Source organism: Musca domestica, unplaced genomic scaffold (assembly GCF_030504385.1).
Source record: "Musca domestica strain aabys unplaced genomic scaffold, Musca_domestica.polishedcontigs.V.1.1 5, whole genome shotgun sequence".
Classification (NCBI taxonomy): Eukaryota; Metazoa; Arthropoda; class Insecta; order Diptera; family Muscidae; genus Musca; species Musca domestica.
The window spans coordinates 3,573,291-3,590,637 of record NW_026712346.1 but is presented as its reverse complement, the minus strand read 5'-3'; the positions used below and the strand labels follow the sequence as shown (position 1 = coordinate 3,590,637).

The following is a 17,347-nucleotide window of genomic DNA, read 5'->3' as shown; positions in this document are numbered from 1 at the left end:
GTACCGCCAATTGTGACGCCAAACTCTTTCGCTCATATATGGCGTCTAAATTCTTAAGAATTTGACTTGCCGAAATGTCGCTAGCGGCAACATTTAAAAATGAGTCATTCAAATATTCTATGGGTGTGCTTTTTGCACAACGTTCAGCCTTTTTCCACCTATCGTCGACTTCATCGGGCATCGGGCCATCAACAACCTTTAGCACATCTAGCTCCGCAAAAAGGGCACGAATTCTGAATTTCCACGCAGAATATTTCTCGCCATCAAAAGGCTTTATATTTCGTTTTGACGTTTCCATATTAATTAAGCACACGTTTTTCTTCTTTTTTTTTTCTTTACAGCTACAGTCAATCTTTATAATATTTGTTATTAATTTATATCAGGCATGGACTGGGCCCATAACCTATTGGAATTTAGAGTCACAAAAGAAAACACTTTATTTAATTGATTTAAAGATTATTTTATTTACTTTTAATTTTCACTACGACGCCACATACACACTAAGAAGAAACAAAAAGGAGGGAAGAAGTAGACAAAATATTTTATCGAGTTGCCTTACGTTTTGTTTTGTCTTAGAATACCAAATACTTAAGGAGTGTTGTAAAGTGATATTTTTGTTGTATTCAACAGCAAAGGTCTTCAAAATTACACAAAACCACTTGAAGTGTACTACTCTTCGATATTCTTAAAACACAAAGGCAAATTAATAATAAACTTAGTATAAACAAAAATGTACTTTAAGTATATGATTTAACATAAACGACGTAAAATGATATATGAAATAAATTCCATCTTTAAACACATATAATCTATATCTATAAAAGAGGAAAATGTTTGTATGTTTGTTTGTTTGTTTGTAATTTATGGACTCGAAAACCGCTGAATAGATTTTCCTGAAAATTTCCGTATATACTGCAACATCGCCTGAAAGTAACATAGGCTATATATATTTCCACTTGGAACTGGAGATATAGCATCAGAATCGGAGGTACCTCCCAAAAATTTTGATTTTATATGCACATATCTATTGATTGGTTGAAGATACAGTCTCCAAATTTGGAATACGTAACGGAATTTGGACCAAAAATAAGTCTTCCAAATTATATTGTAATCGGTTCAGATGTGGATATAGCTCCCATATATATTTTCGACCGATTTCGTTCATTTGATGCCTCAATCACAATATGAATGTTCGATTCCAATGAAATTTGGAATGTGTGACGGTATTTAATCCGAAAATAAATTTGTCAAATTATATTGAAATCGGTTCAGATTTGTATATAGCTCCCATATATATTTTCGACCGATTTCAAGCATTTGATGCACCAAACACGCTATATATCCCCAATGAAATTTGAAACGTGTGATAGATTTTATCTAAAAAATTGATTTCCTAAATTATATTGAAATCGGTTCAGATTTGGATATAGCTCCCATATACATTTTCGGCCGATTTCATGTATTTGGTGGACCAAAGACGACATGTATTTCCAATTGTAATGAAATTTAAAATAAGTAACGGAATTGGGAGCCAAAATGAATTTGTCAAATTAAATTGAAATCGGTTCAGATTTGGATATAGCTCCCACATATATTTTCGACCGATTTCATGTATTTGATGCACCAAACACGCTATGTATCTCTAATTTCAATGAAATTTGGAATGTGTAGCGGAAATTAAAGCAAATATACATTTGTCAAATTATATTAAAATCGGTTTTGACCGATTTCATGTATTTTATGCACCATACACGATATGTATGTTCGATTCCAAAGAAATTTGGAATATGTAACGGGATTTTGATTAGAAAATAAATTAGTCAAATTATTATTAAAATCGGTTCAGGTTTGGACATAGCTCCCATATATATTTTCCGCCGATTTCACATATTTGATGCACATAACACGATACGTATTTCCGATTCCAACGAAATTCGGCATGAGTGGCTAAATTTGGTACAAAAAAAAATTTGACAAATTATATTCAAATACGCTTAGATGTGATTATAGCTCCCATATATATACTCAGCCGATTTCACATATTTGATGCACCCAAAGCGAGAGAGACAAAATCTGGCACCAGCAAAAATTGCTAAATTATATTGAAATCAGTTGAAGTTTGGATATAGCTAACATATATATTTCGGCCGATTTCATACATATTATGCACCAAACACGATATATATGACCGATTCCAATGAAATTCAGAATGTGTGGCGGAATTTGGTTATAATAATAAATGTGACAAATTAATTGTAAATTAGTTAAGATTTGGATATAGCGCCCATATATATTCTCGGCCGATTTCACATATTTGACGCACCAATTTCAATGAAATATGAAAGGTGTGGCGGAGTTTGGTGTAAAAGTAATTTTTTTAAAATTATATTTAAATCGGATCAGATTGGGATATGATTTTAATAAGAACAATTGACCCACAACGCCTTAGGCTAACACTAAAAAACAACACAACAATTTATTAGAAATACGCTTATTACGGCGATGTATGTTGCTATCTCGAATTCACTAATTGCAATAGAAATGCCACTCTACTTAAAAAAAATGCAGTTTCCTGCATGCTTGGTATTTCCTATGAAATAAATAAATCCAAAGGACAAACCCTTCGTGTATGCATGTCATGTTACTGCTTTTGTAATGATTTTGTTTATTAACGCATTAAATTAGTGCAATATTTTTTTTTTAATTTTTAAATTTGTTTTTCTTTATCCAACATTTATTCGTAAATAAAATTTTGAATGCATATAAAATCAAAAGGGGTAGCGAAGCTATTTCATATCTATAAAAAAAGGAAAATGTTTGTACGTTTGATAGGTTGTGTGATTGTTTGTTTGTAATTAATGAATACAAAAACAGGGTCGCAAAAATTCGCTCGGAAACGATTTTAAATACGATATTCTCGTTTAAGCTAATTGTGTTATTGTATGTTAAATCGATAAATTCTTGAGCAAACGAGCATTCGCCAAACGAATGTTCGTACAAACATTAAATACGAGTGCTAGCACACAACAACGATCGTTCACTGCGTTGCTGATGGAAATCATTTCTCGTTAACAAGTGACAATGCGCATTTGCGATTGATTGCTATCGCTAATTTTGGCGGTTGTACGTGAGTGCAGTAAACAATTGTGTTTAGTTTATGTTTTAACCTGTGGAAGGGATAACACGTAGTCGGCATTATTATTTTATGTTTGTTACGCTGATGTAAAAAATGGGCAAAGTATCAAATATAGATAAAGTATAGATTGTTTCATGTATTTTATGCACCATACACGATATGTATGTTCGATTCCAAAGAAATTTGGAATATGTAACGGGATTTTGATTAGAAAATAAATTAGTCAAATTATATTAAAATCGGTTCAGATTTGGACATAGCTCCCATATATATTTTCCGCCGATTTCACATATTTGATGCACATAACACGATACGTATTTCCGATTCCAACGAAATTCGGCATGAGTGGCTAAATTTGGTACAAAAAAAAAATTTGACAAATTATATTCAAATACGCTTAGATGTGATTATAGCTCCCATATATATACTCAGCCGATTTCACATATTTGATGCACCCAAAGCGAGAGAGACAAAATCTGGCACCAGCAAAAATTGCTAAATTATATTGAAATCAGTTGAAGTTTGGATATAGCTAACATATATATTTCGGCCGATTTCATACATATTATGCACCAAACACGATATATATGACCGATTCCAATGAAATTCAGAATGTGTGGCGGAATTTGGTTATAATAATAAATGTGACAAATTAATTGTAAATTAGTTAAGATTTGGATATAGCGCCCATATATATATTCTCGGCCGATTTCACATATTTGACGCACCAATTTCAATGAAATATGAAAGGTGTGGCGGAGTTTGGTGTAAAAGTAATTTTTTTAAAATTATATTTAAATCGGATCAGATTGGGATATGATTTTAATAAGAACAATTGACCCACAACGCCTTAGGCTAACACTAAAAAACAACACAACAATTTATTAGAAATACGCTTATTACGGCGATGTATGTTGCTATCTCGAATTCACTAATTGCAATAGAAATGCCACTCTACTTAAAAAAAATGCAGTTTCCTGCATGCTTGGTATTTCCTATGAAATAAATAAATCCAAAGGACAAACCCTTCGTGTATGCATGTCATGTTACTGCTTTTGTAATGATTTTGTTTATTAACGCATTAAATTAGTGCAATATTTTTTTTTTTAATTTTTAAATTTGTTTTTCTTTATCCAACATTCATTCGTAAATAAAATTTTGAATGCATATAAAATCAAAAGGGGTAGCGAAGCTATTTCATATCTATAAAAAAGGAAAATGTTTGTACGTTTGATAGGTTGTGTGATTGTTTGTTTGTAATTAATGAATACAAAAACAGGGTCGCAAAAATTCGCTCGGAAACGATTTTAAATACGATATTCTCGTTTAAGCTAATTGTGTTATTGTATGTTAAATCGATAAATTCTTGAGCAAACGAGCATTCGCCAAACGAATGTTCGTACAAACATTAAATACGAGTGCTAGCACACAACAACGATCGTTCACTGCGTTGCTGATGGAAATCATTTCTCGTTAACAAGTGACAATGCGCATTTGCGATTGATTGCTATCGCTAATTTTGGCGGTTGTACGTGAGTGCAGTAAACAATTGTGTTTAGTTTATGTTTTAACCTGTGGAAGGGATAACACGTAGTCGGCATTATTATTTTATGTTTGTTACGCTGATGTAAAAAATGGGCAAAGTATCAAATATAGATAAAGTATAGATTGTTTCGTACAGTATATAAATATATCGATATACCATTTGTGTCAAAAGGAACGTAAAGGACGCATATTAGGAAACATTAAAATACATTACAAGAGTATTCATAAACAGAACTTAAGGTGAGAATACATAAAACGCTTTTCTGTCTGGCTTAAGTCATCGGCTGGCTTCTTCGTAGAGGAACAAAGGAGTTTAGGTTGACTTCGCTTCTTTGTTCTTTTCGAAGATGTCAACCGATGACTTAAGAGTCAATAAAGCGTTTTATGTATTTTCACCTTCATTTATTCGATGCATCTATAAGTGATATAAATACAACCGTAAAAGATATGCCATTCCGAATCTTTAACGATGATCTGTTTTAAAATCGTATGGAAAACAAATACCTAAAGCAGGATTTGCCCAAGAAAATTATAAGCTTAAAGCTTGATATTGCTACCAGAATGGGTAAAATTATTTTGGGAATTAATGTATAACACTGTACGACAAATTTAAACTTTTGGTCTCACTCACGATCAAACTGACCAGATTCTGATTTTTTTCCGACAAGTGAAAACGGTTCAGAAGCAGCACATTTTGTGACACAAGCGGACTTTAATGACTTGGTTCGCGATGCTAAAATGTCAAAAGAGTCGGCAGAAGTAGTGGGTTCTCATTTAAAGCAATGGAATTTGGTAGATAACGACTTTAAAATAACAGCTGCACGTAAGCTAGGGAATACAGAGCCATTTTGTGAATACTTTCCATGAAAATTTTGGAAAGCAGTTTTGCTATTGCAATGATATTGATGCGTTATTTAAAGTAATTGGTCATCCACATATAGCACAGGAATGGAGATTGTTTATCGATTCTTCAGTGACTAGTCTGAAGGCGGTATTGCTTCATATTGGAAATTAATATCCATCGGTACCAATTGCTTACGCAACTTGTATGGTTGAAACGTACGAAAATATGAAGATAATTTTGGATTCAATAGACTACAACAAACACACATGGATGATTTGTTGTGATTTTAAAGTTGTTTCTCTGCTTACCGGTGTAAAAAAAGGATTTTCGAGGCACCAATGCTTTTTGTGCATTTGGGAGGGACGCAGAAAATATCTTACCTATAGAATAGACTTTCAAAATATGCTTAGTCCCATAGAAAAAAGAGCATGGACCGCGTTCATAAACGTTATAAATAATTTTTTGGCAAACAAGAGAGCGGAAAATTATAAGGAAATTATAGAATAACTGACTGCTTCGTATCATGCGATGGGAGACAATATGTCCCTCAAAATACATTTTCTTCACAACCATTTGAACTTTTCCCGCCGAACTTAGGCGACTTCAGCGACGAGCATGGTGAAAGATTTCACCAAGATATCGCGGAAATTGAAAAGAGGTACAAAGGCAAAGACGTGAGGTATATGCTGGCTGAATACTGTTGGTCACTTTGCCGTGAGACAAGAATCGATATGTACAAACGTCAAAATAAGCGTATAAAATTTTCAAATTAATTTAACTGTTAAGTTTTACCTTTTAATTTACAACTATAAAAATTGCATTTTTAATGTTTAATACTCCAAAAATTGAATTGCTCGTAAAAAGCTTAAATGAATTGATCTAGAAAAACTGGGAGATACGTATATTTTATTTTGAGCTATATTTTCAGAATTTTGTCAGTTTGATCATGGGTGAAAAATCGTGTCGTACAGTGTAATATATGAATAATTTTAAAATAGTTATAAACACATTTGCCATGATACCATTGATATACACAAATGTGTTCAACAACAATGGACCACGGGACAAATATGTTAAAAGCTTCAAGATTACTGCAGCAAGATATGCTAGATTTACAAAATGACGAAATCGAAACAACTTCTGAGAATGAGAATTATGATTACCAATTGGTTCACGTCCAACGGGCAGCTAATGATTTCTAGGGCATGCAAAGTAAATTGAAAGATTGAAGAAAAGTTGGGAAACTTTTACTAGCAAGCATAAGAAGCGGCCGATGTCCTGTAGATATTTGTTTGCCACCCATAGATAATATTAATCCATGGAACTCGACATTTGATATGTTGGAATCGTTTCCAGTTTTAAAGATCAAATAAGTGGAAACGAATACATCAGCGTAACAAACATAAAATAATAATGCCGACTACGTGTTATCCCTTCCACAGGTTAAAACATAAACTAAACACAATTGTTTACTGCACTCACGTACAACCGCCAAAATTAGCGATAGCAATCAATCGCAAATGCGCATTGTCACTTGTTAACGAGAAATGATTTCCATCAGCAACGCAGTGAACGATCGTTGTTGTGTGCCAGCACTCGTATTTAATGTTTGTACGAACATTCGTTTGGCGAATGCTCGTTTGCTCAAGAATTTATCGATTTAACATACAATAACACAATTAGCTTAAACGAGAATATCGTATTTAAAATCGTTTCCGAGCGAATTTTTGCGACCCTGTTTTTGTATTCATTAATTACAAACAAACAATCACACAACCTATCAAACGTACAAACATTTTCCTTTTTTTATAGATATGAAATTATATGTGTTTAAAGATGGAATTTATTTCATATATCATTTTACGTCGTTTATGTTTAATCATATACTTAAAGCACATTTTTGTTTATACTAAGTTTATTATTAATTTGCCTTTGTGTTTTAAGAATATTGAAGAGTAGTACACTTCAAGTGGTTTTGTGTAATTTTGAAGTCCTTTGCTGTTGAATACAACAAAAATATCACTTTACAACCCTCCTTAAGTATTTGGTATTCTAAGACAAAACAAAACGTAAGGCAACTTGATAAAATATTTTGTCTACTTCTTCCCTCCTTTTTGTTTCTTCTTAGTGTGTATGTGGCGTCGTACTGAAAATTAAAAGTAAATAAAATAATCTTTAAATCAATTAAATAAAGTGTTTTCTTTAGTGACTCTAAATTCCAATAGGTTATTGGCTCAGTCCATGCCTGATATAAATTAATAACAAATATTATAAAGATTGACTGTAGCTGTAAAGAAAAAAAAAGAAGAAAAACGTGTGCTTAATTAATATGGAAACGTCAAAACGAAATATAAAGCCTTTTGATGGCGAGAAATATTCTGCGTGGAAATTCAGAATTCGTGCCCTTTTTGCGGAGCTAGATGTGCTAAAGGTTGTTGATGGCCCGATGCCCGATAAAGTCGACGATAGCTGGAAAAAGGCAGAACGTTGTGCAAAAAGCGCACCCATAGAATATTTGAATGACTCATTTTTAAATGTTGCCGCTAGCGACATTTCGGCAAGTCAAATTCTTAAGAATTTAGACGCCATATATGAGCGAAAGAGTTTGGCGTCACAATTGGCGGTACGCAAAAGGTTGCTGTCATTAAAACTTATGAGTGAGATGTCGCTATTGGACCACTTTAACATATTTGACGTGCTTATAAGTGAAATGTTGGCTGCGGGTGCAAAAATATAAGAAATGGATAAAGTGTCATATTTGCTGCTGACCCTGCCTTCATCCTACAATGGAGTGATCACAGCAATCGAAACCTTATCGGAAGAGAACCTGACCTTAGCATTTGTTAAAAACAGATTGCTGGATCATGAAATAAAAATTAAAAATGACAATAGTGACACGAGCAGAAAAGTTATGAAAGCATTCGCTCAGAATAATTCCAACCAAAATAACAAGTTCCAAAATTTCAGAAATAGGCCTTTTAAACATAAGCAACCATTCAAAGGAAAATCTAAAATTAATGTTAATTGTCATCACTGCGGTAAAGAGGGCCATATAAAAAAGGATTGCTTTTATTATAAAAGAACAAAGAAGAATGATAAAGAGAAAGGGGAAAAACAAGCTCATACCGCAACAACAACACAACATGGTTTCGCTTTTATGTTAAATGCAGGAAACACAAAATACTCGATGACGGATAAAGTTGGATTTATCCTTGATTCTGGCGCGACTGACCATCTAATAAACGATGAGTCCTTATTTGCTGACAGTGAACAATTGGAGCATCCACTAATGATCGCTGTGGCCAAGCAACTATACCTCGCTTAGTGGCATAGATAAACTCTCCATCTATGCCGCTAAGCGAGGTATAGTGCGATTGCACAACGGTCATCCAATAACGCTAGAGGATGTTCTTTACAGTAAGGAGGCTGCCGGCAATTTAATATCTGTCAAGCGACTGCAAGAGGCAGGAATGTCAATAGAGTTTGATAAAAACGGTGTTACTATATCTAAAGATGGGTTGATAGTTGTGAAAAATTCAGGTATGTTGAATAATGTACCAATTATTAAATTTCAAGCCTACACTGCAAAAGCAAATATTAAAAATAATTATCGATTATGGCATGAGAGGTTTGGTCACATAAGCAATAGTAAATTATTAGAAATAAAAAGAAAGAATCTATTCAGTGACAGCAGTCTTCTTAATAATTTAGAATTTTCAGATGAAATATGCGAACCTTGTTTGAATGGAAAACAGGCTAGGCTGCCATTTAAACAATATAAAGATAAAAGCTATATTAAAGACCACTTTTTATAGTACATTCAGATGTATGTGGTCCGATTACACCAGTTACTATAAATGACAAAAATTACTATGTAATATTTGTTGATCAATATACAAGTCAGATGTTTTTAATATGTTTAAAAATTTTATAGCGAAGAGTGAAGCACATTTTAATCTGAAGATTGTTAATTTGTATATTGACAATGGTGGGGAATACTTGTCTAATGAGATGCGTGAGTTTTGTGTTGGAAAAGGAATTACCTATCATTTGACAGTGCCACACACACCCCAACAAAATGGTGTTTCTTAACGAATGATAGGAACCATTACTGAAAAAGCTCGTGCCATGGTTAATGGTGCAAAATTAGATAAAAGTTTTTGGGGTGAAGCTGTGTTAACTGCAACATATTTAATTAACAGAATACCAAGCAGAGCGCTAGGTGATAGGGCAACGACGCCATATGAGATGTGGCACAGTAGAAAACCTAATTTAAAACATTTGAGAGTGTTTGGCTCAACTGTATATGTACATAATAAAAATAAAAAGGGAAAATGGTTTAAAATTATGGGACGCGGTTAATGAAAGATTTATTGTTGCGAGAGACGTTGTTGTCGATGAAACGAATATGGTTAATACTAGAGCTGTCAAAGATAAAACTGAATTCCTGAAAGACAGTAAGGAATGTGATCATTTAATTTCCCCAAAGAAAGTAAGGAAAGAAAGCAAACAGAACTCCTGAATGAAAGTAAAGAGTTCGATGAAATAGAATTCCTGAAAGATAGTAATGTATGTGATCATGTAAATTTTCCTAATGAGAGTAAGAAAAGAAAGCAAAATGATCTCCTGAATGATAGTAAGGAATCAAATATCCCGAATGAGAGTACGGAATGTAAAACAGCTGAACAGCCAAGTGAAATTGGAATTGATAAAAATCCAACTAAACTTGATTGCATTGACAACCAAAATAAGAATATTGAGGCAAGTAGAAGAAGTGAGAGGTTAAAAGCCAAGCCGCAAATAGACTACAATGCAATGAATGATTTAATATTAACCGCTTATACAGTTTTTAATGATGTCCCAAATACATTTGATGAAATCAAATATAGGAATGACAAATCACTTTGGGAGGAAGCTATAAAAGCAGAGTTGAGTGCCCACGAAATAAATAATACCTGGAGAATAACAAGGAAGCCAGAAAACAAAAATATTGTTGATAGTAAATGGGTATTTTCTGTAAAACATAATGAATTAGGAAAACCAATAAAATGCAAAGTAAGACTAGTTGCACGGGGTTTGAGTAAATACCAAGTAGATTATGAAGAAACATTTGCTCCTGTTGCTAGAATTTCAAGCTTTCCTTTCATATTATGATTAGCAGTACAATATAATTTGAGAGTTCATCAAATGGATGTAAAAACAGCTTTCTTGAATGGCACGTTGAATGAGGAAATATATATGCGACTTCCTCAAGGTGTTTCATGCAATGTTGAAAATGTATGTAAATTGAATAAAGCAATTTATGAGCTCAAACAAGCAGCTAGATGCTGGTTTGAAGTGTTTGAGCAAGCATTGAAAGAATGTAAGTTCGAAATGTAAGTGCAGTAGATCGCTGTATATATATCCTTGACAGAGGTGATATCAAGGAAAACATATATGTTTTGTTGTATGTTGATGATGTGGTCATAGCTACAGGGGACATGCAAAGAATGAATAGTTTTAAAAAGTATTTAATGGAAAAGTTTAGAATGACTGACTTAAAAGAAATACGACACTTCATTGGCATAAGAATTGAAGTGTATGACCATAAAATTTGTTTAAGCCAGGTTGCCTATATTAAAAGGGTTTTAAATAAATTTAATATGGATGACTGCAATGCAGTCAGTACCCCTTTACCAAATAAACTAAATTATGAGGCGCTAAACTCAGATGAAAACTCTAATGCGCCATGTCGTAACCTTATTGGTTGTTTTTTGTACGTAATGCTATGTACACGACCAGATTTAGCAACTGTAGTAAATATCTTAAGCAGATATTGCAGCAAAAATAATTCTGAGTTATGGCAATGTTTAAAAAGAGTTCTTAGATATTTGAAGGGAAGCATTGATATGAAATTGGTTTTTAAGAAGAAGGCAGAATTTGAAAATATATGGTTATGTAGATTCTGATTGGGGTGGTAATGAGATAGATAGGTAAAGTACAACGTGCTATTTATTTCAAATGTTTGGGTCAAATTTAATTTGTTGGAACACAAAAAAACAAAATTCAGTAGCAGCTTCATCAACTGAAGCTGAGTATATGGCCCTATTTGAAGCTGTAAGGGAAGCCCTATGGTTAAAATCTCTTTTAGTGTTAATATAAAGGTTGAAAGACCAATTAAAATTTACGAAGATAATCAAGGCTGTATCAGTATAGCGAATAACCCCTCATGTCATAAAAGGTCTAAACATATTGATATTAAATATCATTTTTCTAGAGAACAAGTGAAGAATAATTTTATTCGTCTTGAGTATATTTCTACAGAGTATCAACTTGCTGACATTTTTACAAAACCGTTGCCTGCTGCAAGATTTGTTGAACTGCGAGACAAGATGGGATTGCTTAAAGATGACTAATCCAGTTGTTCGTCGATGCTGAATATTATTTTTTTTCTTCGATTTGAAAGTTTGTCTAACAAATTTAAGAACTGATATAATTATATTTTTTTTACAAATTTTGGACTGATTTTTTTTTTTTTTTATTTATTTATTTTTTTTATTTTTTTTGATTAATTCAAAAATTAGTTTAAAAAAATTTGATGTGTCTTATTTTATTAAAAAAAAAAGAAAGTATTGTATCGTTAAGTTTTCAAAACTAAGTAACTAAAATTTTTAAAAACATTTAATTTTAAAAACATTTAATTTTAAGATATTGAAAAGTGATCTGATCGGGTTTTTCTCGGTTTTCCCCGTATCCACGCAGTAAATACTGGATCACATTATAGCTCCCAGAGTACGCACGAGCCACATTAGAATAAGCCAATGATAATAACTGATGAAAGATTATTTTGAGTTCTGTACTAATATAAATGTAATAATTATAAATGTTATTTTTGAGGGGGCGTGTTGAATACTACAAAAATATCACTTTACAACACTCCTTAAGTATTTGGTATTCTAAGACAAAACAAACCGTAATGCAACTCGATAAAATATTTTGTCTACTTCTTCCCTCCTTTTCGTTTCTTCTTAGTGTGTATGTGACGTCGTAGTGAAAATTCAAAGTAAATAAAACAATCTTTAAATCAATTAAATAAAGTGTTTTCTTTTGTGACTCTAAATTCCAATATTTGCTTTGTTACATATATGAAATCGAATAAATTTAATAGTAGAGATTTTACTACCTAATGCAAACTGAGCCGATTGGCTCCTTAGGTTATGTGGTTGTGCAAACAACCACTCCACTCGGTGACCTACTGGTCCATTGTGTTCATCCTATTTTAGAGAAGAAGAAGAATAAAATAAAAAAGGGAAGAAAACGAATAGTGAAGAAGAAGAAGCGCGAATATAGATAGGAATAAAGAAGGTAGTAGGTGTGTATTCACGGTGTAATCATCGTGTCGTCCTTAGCCATTTTAGTCTTCTGGCTAACTGAAGAATGACCGCTGGCTCGGTTTCGGAGAGGGAGGACAAGTCACTCCGATAAGAGTTGGGCAGTGGCAGAGTAAGCGCTCCACCGTCTCAGTTTCTGTTGAAATCTCCCAAGTCAATGTTTATGCAGTATTTGGAAGAAGTGCCATAAAGGTGGCTTCACTAATCTTTCAATCTCTAGATCTACCGACTCAGATCCGCGTCTGGCCAATTCATCAACCGATTCATTATCAAATATGTTGCAGTTTCCAGGGACCCAACAGGGTTTGACAAACCCTTAACTTTTCCAGAGCATTCCTGCAATCCAGAACTGCCATAGATTTGATTGTAAAAGAATTTATAGTCTTCGGGGCGCTTGACTATGGGCATATATAGTCACCGGTCCATCCAGCTCCGTCATTGTCCCAGTTTATTGAGTCGCAGGGCACACCTATCAGCTTGTTCCTCTACAAATAGACATTAGGGTTTTAAGTTTGGTGCGGATTGTCGTGCGCTCATAAACACGCCTGCAATTAGTAACGGTGCAACTTTTTGAGCTTTGTCAATGCTTTTAATGAAGGTAGCTTTCCCTAGAGAGTTACACAAAACTAGCCCGCCATAGCTTAGGATTGTCCGGACGATTGACTCATATAACCATTTGATTATATGAGGTTAAAGTCCCCAACTCTTTCCTATTGAGTTTTTACAGGAGTAACGTGCGATCTTCGCTCGTTCCTCGATATTCCTCTTCCAGTTTAATTTCTGTTGTAGGACGGTATCGATATACTTGACCGCCTCCTTGTAAAAAGTACGAGCTCGGTTTTAGACGGGTTTACGCCAATTACAGCGTACCCATCTGGAAAGTTTAACTAGAGCTCCCTGCATAAGGTCTGAAACAGTTTTCGGGAATTTCCCAGCAATCAACAAAACCAAATCGACAGCGATTTGTTCCGCTGTGTTCCAGCTCGATTTAAATGTCATTTATTACCAAAAGCCAAAGTAGTGCTGAAAGAACCCCTACTTGCGGAGTGCCCCTAATAACCGTTTTCCTAACAGAACGCTCTCCGATGCTTGAGTTGATGATTCTGCTGTAGAGCATCACATCAATCCACTAAACTAGGAGTGGTGGTATACTAAGTCTCGAGTTTGACATTGTTAAAGCCCCCCTCGATGTCGAGAAGGGCTGCCAAAGAGAAACATGAGTTATTCAGGCTCTTCTCTACTTAACCCATGACGTTGTGTTGCGCTGTCTCAACAGATTTGTCTCTCATATAAACATCATATATTAAACAACAACATATATTAAACAACAAATCACGCATTTGTCGATTTTTATCATTCATTGAATTTTGAACGCATTAAAATCAAAAGGGGTTGCGAATTAATTATGAAACAAGATCTTTAATCGTATTTGAAAACCAATACCCATACATATAAAATCAAAATGTGTAGCGTCGCGCATTGGGCTCGGCTAGTGGGGTATAAATTAAAAATATGAAAAATTAACAAAGCCATCTAAATTCAATATACACTTTTCTTTGAAACTTAGTATTGAAGCATTAAATAGCTTGAGAGAAAGAGGAAGCTGCATTTTTTAAATAAAAGAAAAATATCTTATCGTAGTAAAATTTTTACAATATTGCAAGTTCCGCAACATGGTCTATTCCAGATCTGCAAGAATGTAAAAGTTTACACCGATTTCCCCTTTGTGAAATGCTAAGCTAGTAGGGATGACACATATTTCATCGTTGTTCTGAGAGTGAGTTGAATGGAACAAACAACAAAAATCTTTGATCGCTCAGAAAATTTTGTGTGGGGAATCAAGTAGATATTTAATAATTAATGGTCAAACAACGAATAAAGATCAAATAATTTGCCATGTGAACTTAGCATTAGGATATATATTTTTTGTAGTTAATGCGACATCTGGATATTTGTGTATATATTAAACTGCATGATATAGCAATTACTTTAACATGGTTACTAATGTAGAACTATCTGGTACAAAACAAAAGTAGGTAACTATATTTGTTACGGCTAACTTCACTATCTTCCCTTTTACATCGTGTTTTTGAAACTGAAAGGTGGGTTTTTGGAGAGTGCTATCTTTTACAATATTAACTATATTAAGAAGTGTTCATTTATCAGCCTTGTTCTATAGTAAGTATGAGTAGGATTGCTAAGGAAATCGAAGGGACTCACTACTTAATTCGAAGAGTTTAATTAAGCAAAGTAATTTATATGCCTTAGTTTCTAATCTTATAGATAACATACAATGCCACAAAATGAATATATGGAACGCCACCGTAAGCTATATGGCCGACGGTTAGACTATGAAGAACGTAAGAGAAAGAGGGAGGCACGTTTGCCAAAAGAACGTGCCAGAAAGGCAAGAAAGTTGAGAGGCATCAAAGCAAAAATTTTCAATAAGGAGCGCAGAAATGAGAAAATACAAATTAAGAAGAAAATCCAATCTCACCAGGAGAAGAAAATTACTAAACAACTAAAGGATGTTGAAGAAGGCGCAATTCCCCACTACCTCATGGATAGAGGAACTCAGTCCAGCGCTAAAGTACTTTCAAATATGATCAAACAAAAAAGAAAAGAAAAATGTGGAAAGTGGGACGTTCCTATTCCAAAAATTCGTGCACAGTCCGATATGGAAGTGTTTAAAGTTCTAAAGACGGGAAAGTCGAAAAGAAAGTCTTGGAAGAGAATGGTAACAAAAGTAACATTTGTAGGTGAGAACTTTACGAGGAAGCCCCCAAAATTCGAACGGTTTGTAAGACCTATGGCTCTCCGTATGAAAACTGCCCATGTTACGCACCCCGAATTAAAGGCAACATTTCAGTTACCTATAATTGGTGTCAAGAAGAATCCAAGTTCTCCTATGTACACATCTCTAGGAGTTGTCACAAAAGGAACCGTACTTGAAGTTAATATATCGGAGCTGGGATTAGTGACTCAAAGTGGAAAGGTTGTTTGGGGAAAGTATGCGCAAGTGACAAATAATCCCGAGAACGATGGGGTGATCAATGCTGTTCTTTTGGTTTAAGATTTCCCGTAGCATATACTCAGACTTCAAGTTTGAAGTAAATAAACAAATAATTAAACCAATTTGCAAACTGTTTTTTTTTTCTTTGCATAGTTGGTTTATAAGTTGGCCCAAGACATAAAATATGTTTATTTAATTAGTGCAATCTCTTCTCTTCCAGGCCTAAAAGCACGACAAGATGCAGATATTTGTTAAGACCCTTACGGGCAAGACTATAACCCTAGAGGTTGAGCCATCTGACACTATCGAAAATGTCAAAGCCAAGATTCAGGACAAAGAGGGAATTCCACCGGATCAACAACGATTAATTTTTGCCGGAAAACAATTGGAAGATGGCCGAACATTGTCTGATTATAATATTCAGAAGGAGTCTACTTTGCATTTGGTCCTGCGTTTACGTGGAGGTGCCAAAAAACGCAAGAAGAAGAATTACTCAACTCCCAAAAAAATGAAGCATAAGCGGAAGAAGGTCAAGCTTGCAGTCCTTAAATACTATAAGGTATATAAAACATGACCTGTGAGATGAATTCACAAAAAGTCTATAAAAGCGCTGGTGGAATTCTTGAGTCTTGTAGATCTTGCTCACTGCAGACAAATATTTCCTTATACACATTTTCAATTTGATATATTGTACTGCATATTTATCTCCTTGAAGTCAAAAAACGTAAATAATTAACGTCTTATTTTCTGTTTTAGGTCGATGAGAACGGTAAGATTCACCGCCTTCGCCGCGAATGTCCTGGTGAAAATTGCGGTGCTGGTGTTTTCATGGCAGCACATGAAGATCGACACTATTGCGGCAAATGTAATTTAACATTTGTGTTCACTAAGCCAGAAGAAAAGTAATAGAATAAAATGCAGACTAACTGGTAAACTTGTGTTTCCTGGAGAAATATAAAGTTGTTTTACTTTAGTTGTACATATCAGTAATCTGTTTTATTTTGAGGAGCAAATTGGATATAGAAACTTCATTTGAATAGAACTAGAGAGTAGCGATCAGTGGCGTTTTTGTTACTGTTCGCAAGTTCAATTAGATTTAGTAATCGGTAATTGCGGGACAATGTCGTATTGTATGGTTTATGAATAATGAACCTGGTGCAGTTAAATATTTATCTTACAAGGCCTATATAACGTGAGCCAAGAGGACTGCTTTTCACAATAAACTTAGTAGTTTATGATTCATTATCCCAACTAGATCGCATCGGTATCGTGAAATGATAGCCAGTTTTTCATGTCTAGAACTAAAATGATTGTGGAAGCCATGTATTTTTAACAAGACGGCGGTACATGTCACAGCCAGGTAAACAATTGTTGCATCAGTAATTTCGCGTTTTGAAGATCAGAATTGGTCACCTAGATAGTGCGATTAAATACCTTTA

General features: G+C 34.0%; 2 protein-coding genes across 4 annotated transcripts; both read left to right on the top strand.

The window, feature by feature from the left end:
- The first annotated feature begins 14,914 nt into the window (after positions 1 to 14,914).
- On the top strand, positions 14,915 to 16,320 carry LOC101888105 (ribosome biogenesis protein NSA2 homolog). Of its 3 annotated transcripts, none has more exons than XM_011294795.3 (3): positions 14,915 to 14,997; positions 15,179 to 16,005; positions 16,129 to 16,320. In XM_011294795.3, exon 2 carries the CDS (start codon positions 15,189 to 15,191, stop codon positions 15,966 to 15,968), a length of 780 nt encoding a protein of 259 aa, XP_011293097.1. In that variant the 5' UTR covers positions 14,915 to 14,997; positions 15,179 to 15,188; the 3' UTR covers positions 15,969 to 16,005; positions 16,129 to 16,320. The 3 variants fall into 3 exon arrangements, with proteins under 3 accessions (XP_011293097.1, XP_005175706.1, XP_005175707.1); XM_005175649.4 differs by having other exon boundaries at positions 14,940 to 15,073; positions 15,164 to 16,005; XM_005175650.4 differs by having other exon boundaries at positions 14,943 to 15,073.
- LOC101888400 (ubiquitin-ribosomal protein eS31 fusion protein) lies at positions 16,147 to 16,894 on the top strand. The gene is made up of 2 exons (XM_005175651.4): positions 16,147 to 16,467; positions 16,665 to 16,894. Exons 1-2 carry the CDS (start codon positions 16,147 to 16,149, stop codon positions 16,812 to 16,814), a joined length of 471 nt encoding a protein of 156 aa, XP_005175708.1. The 3' UTR covers positions 16,815 to 16,894.
- The last annotated feature ends 453 nt before the right edge of the window (positions 16,895 to 17,347 follow it).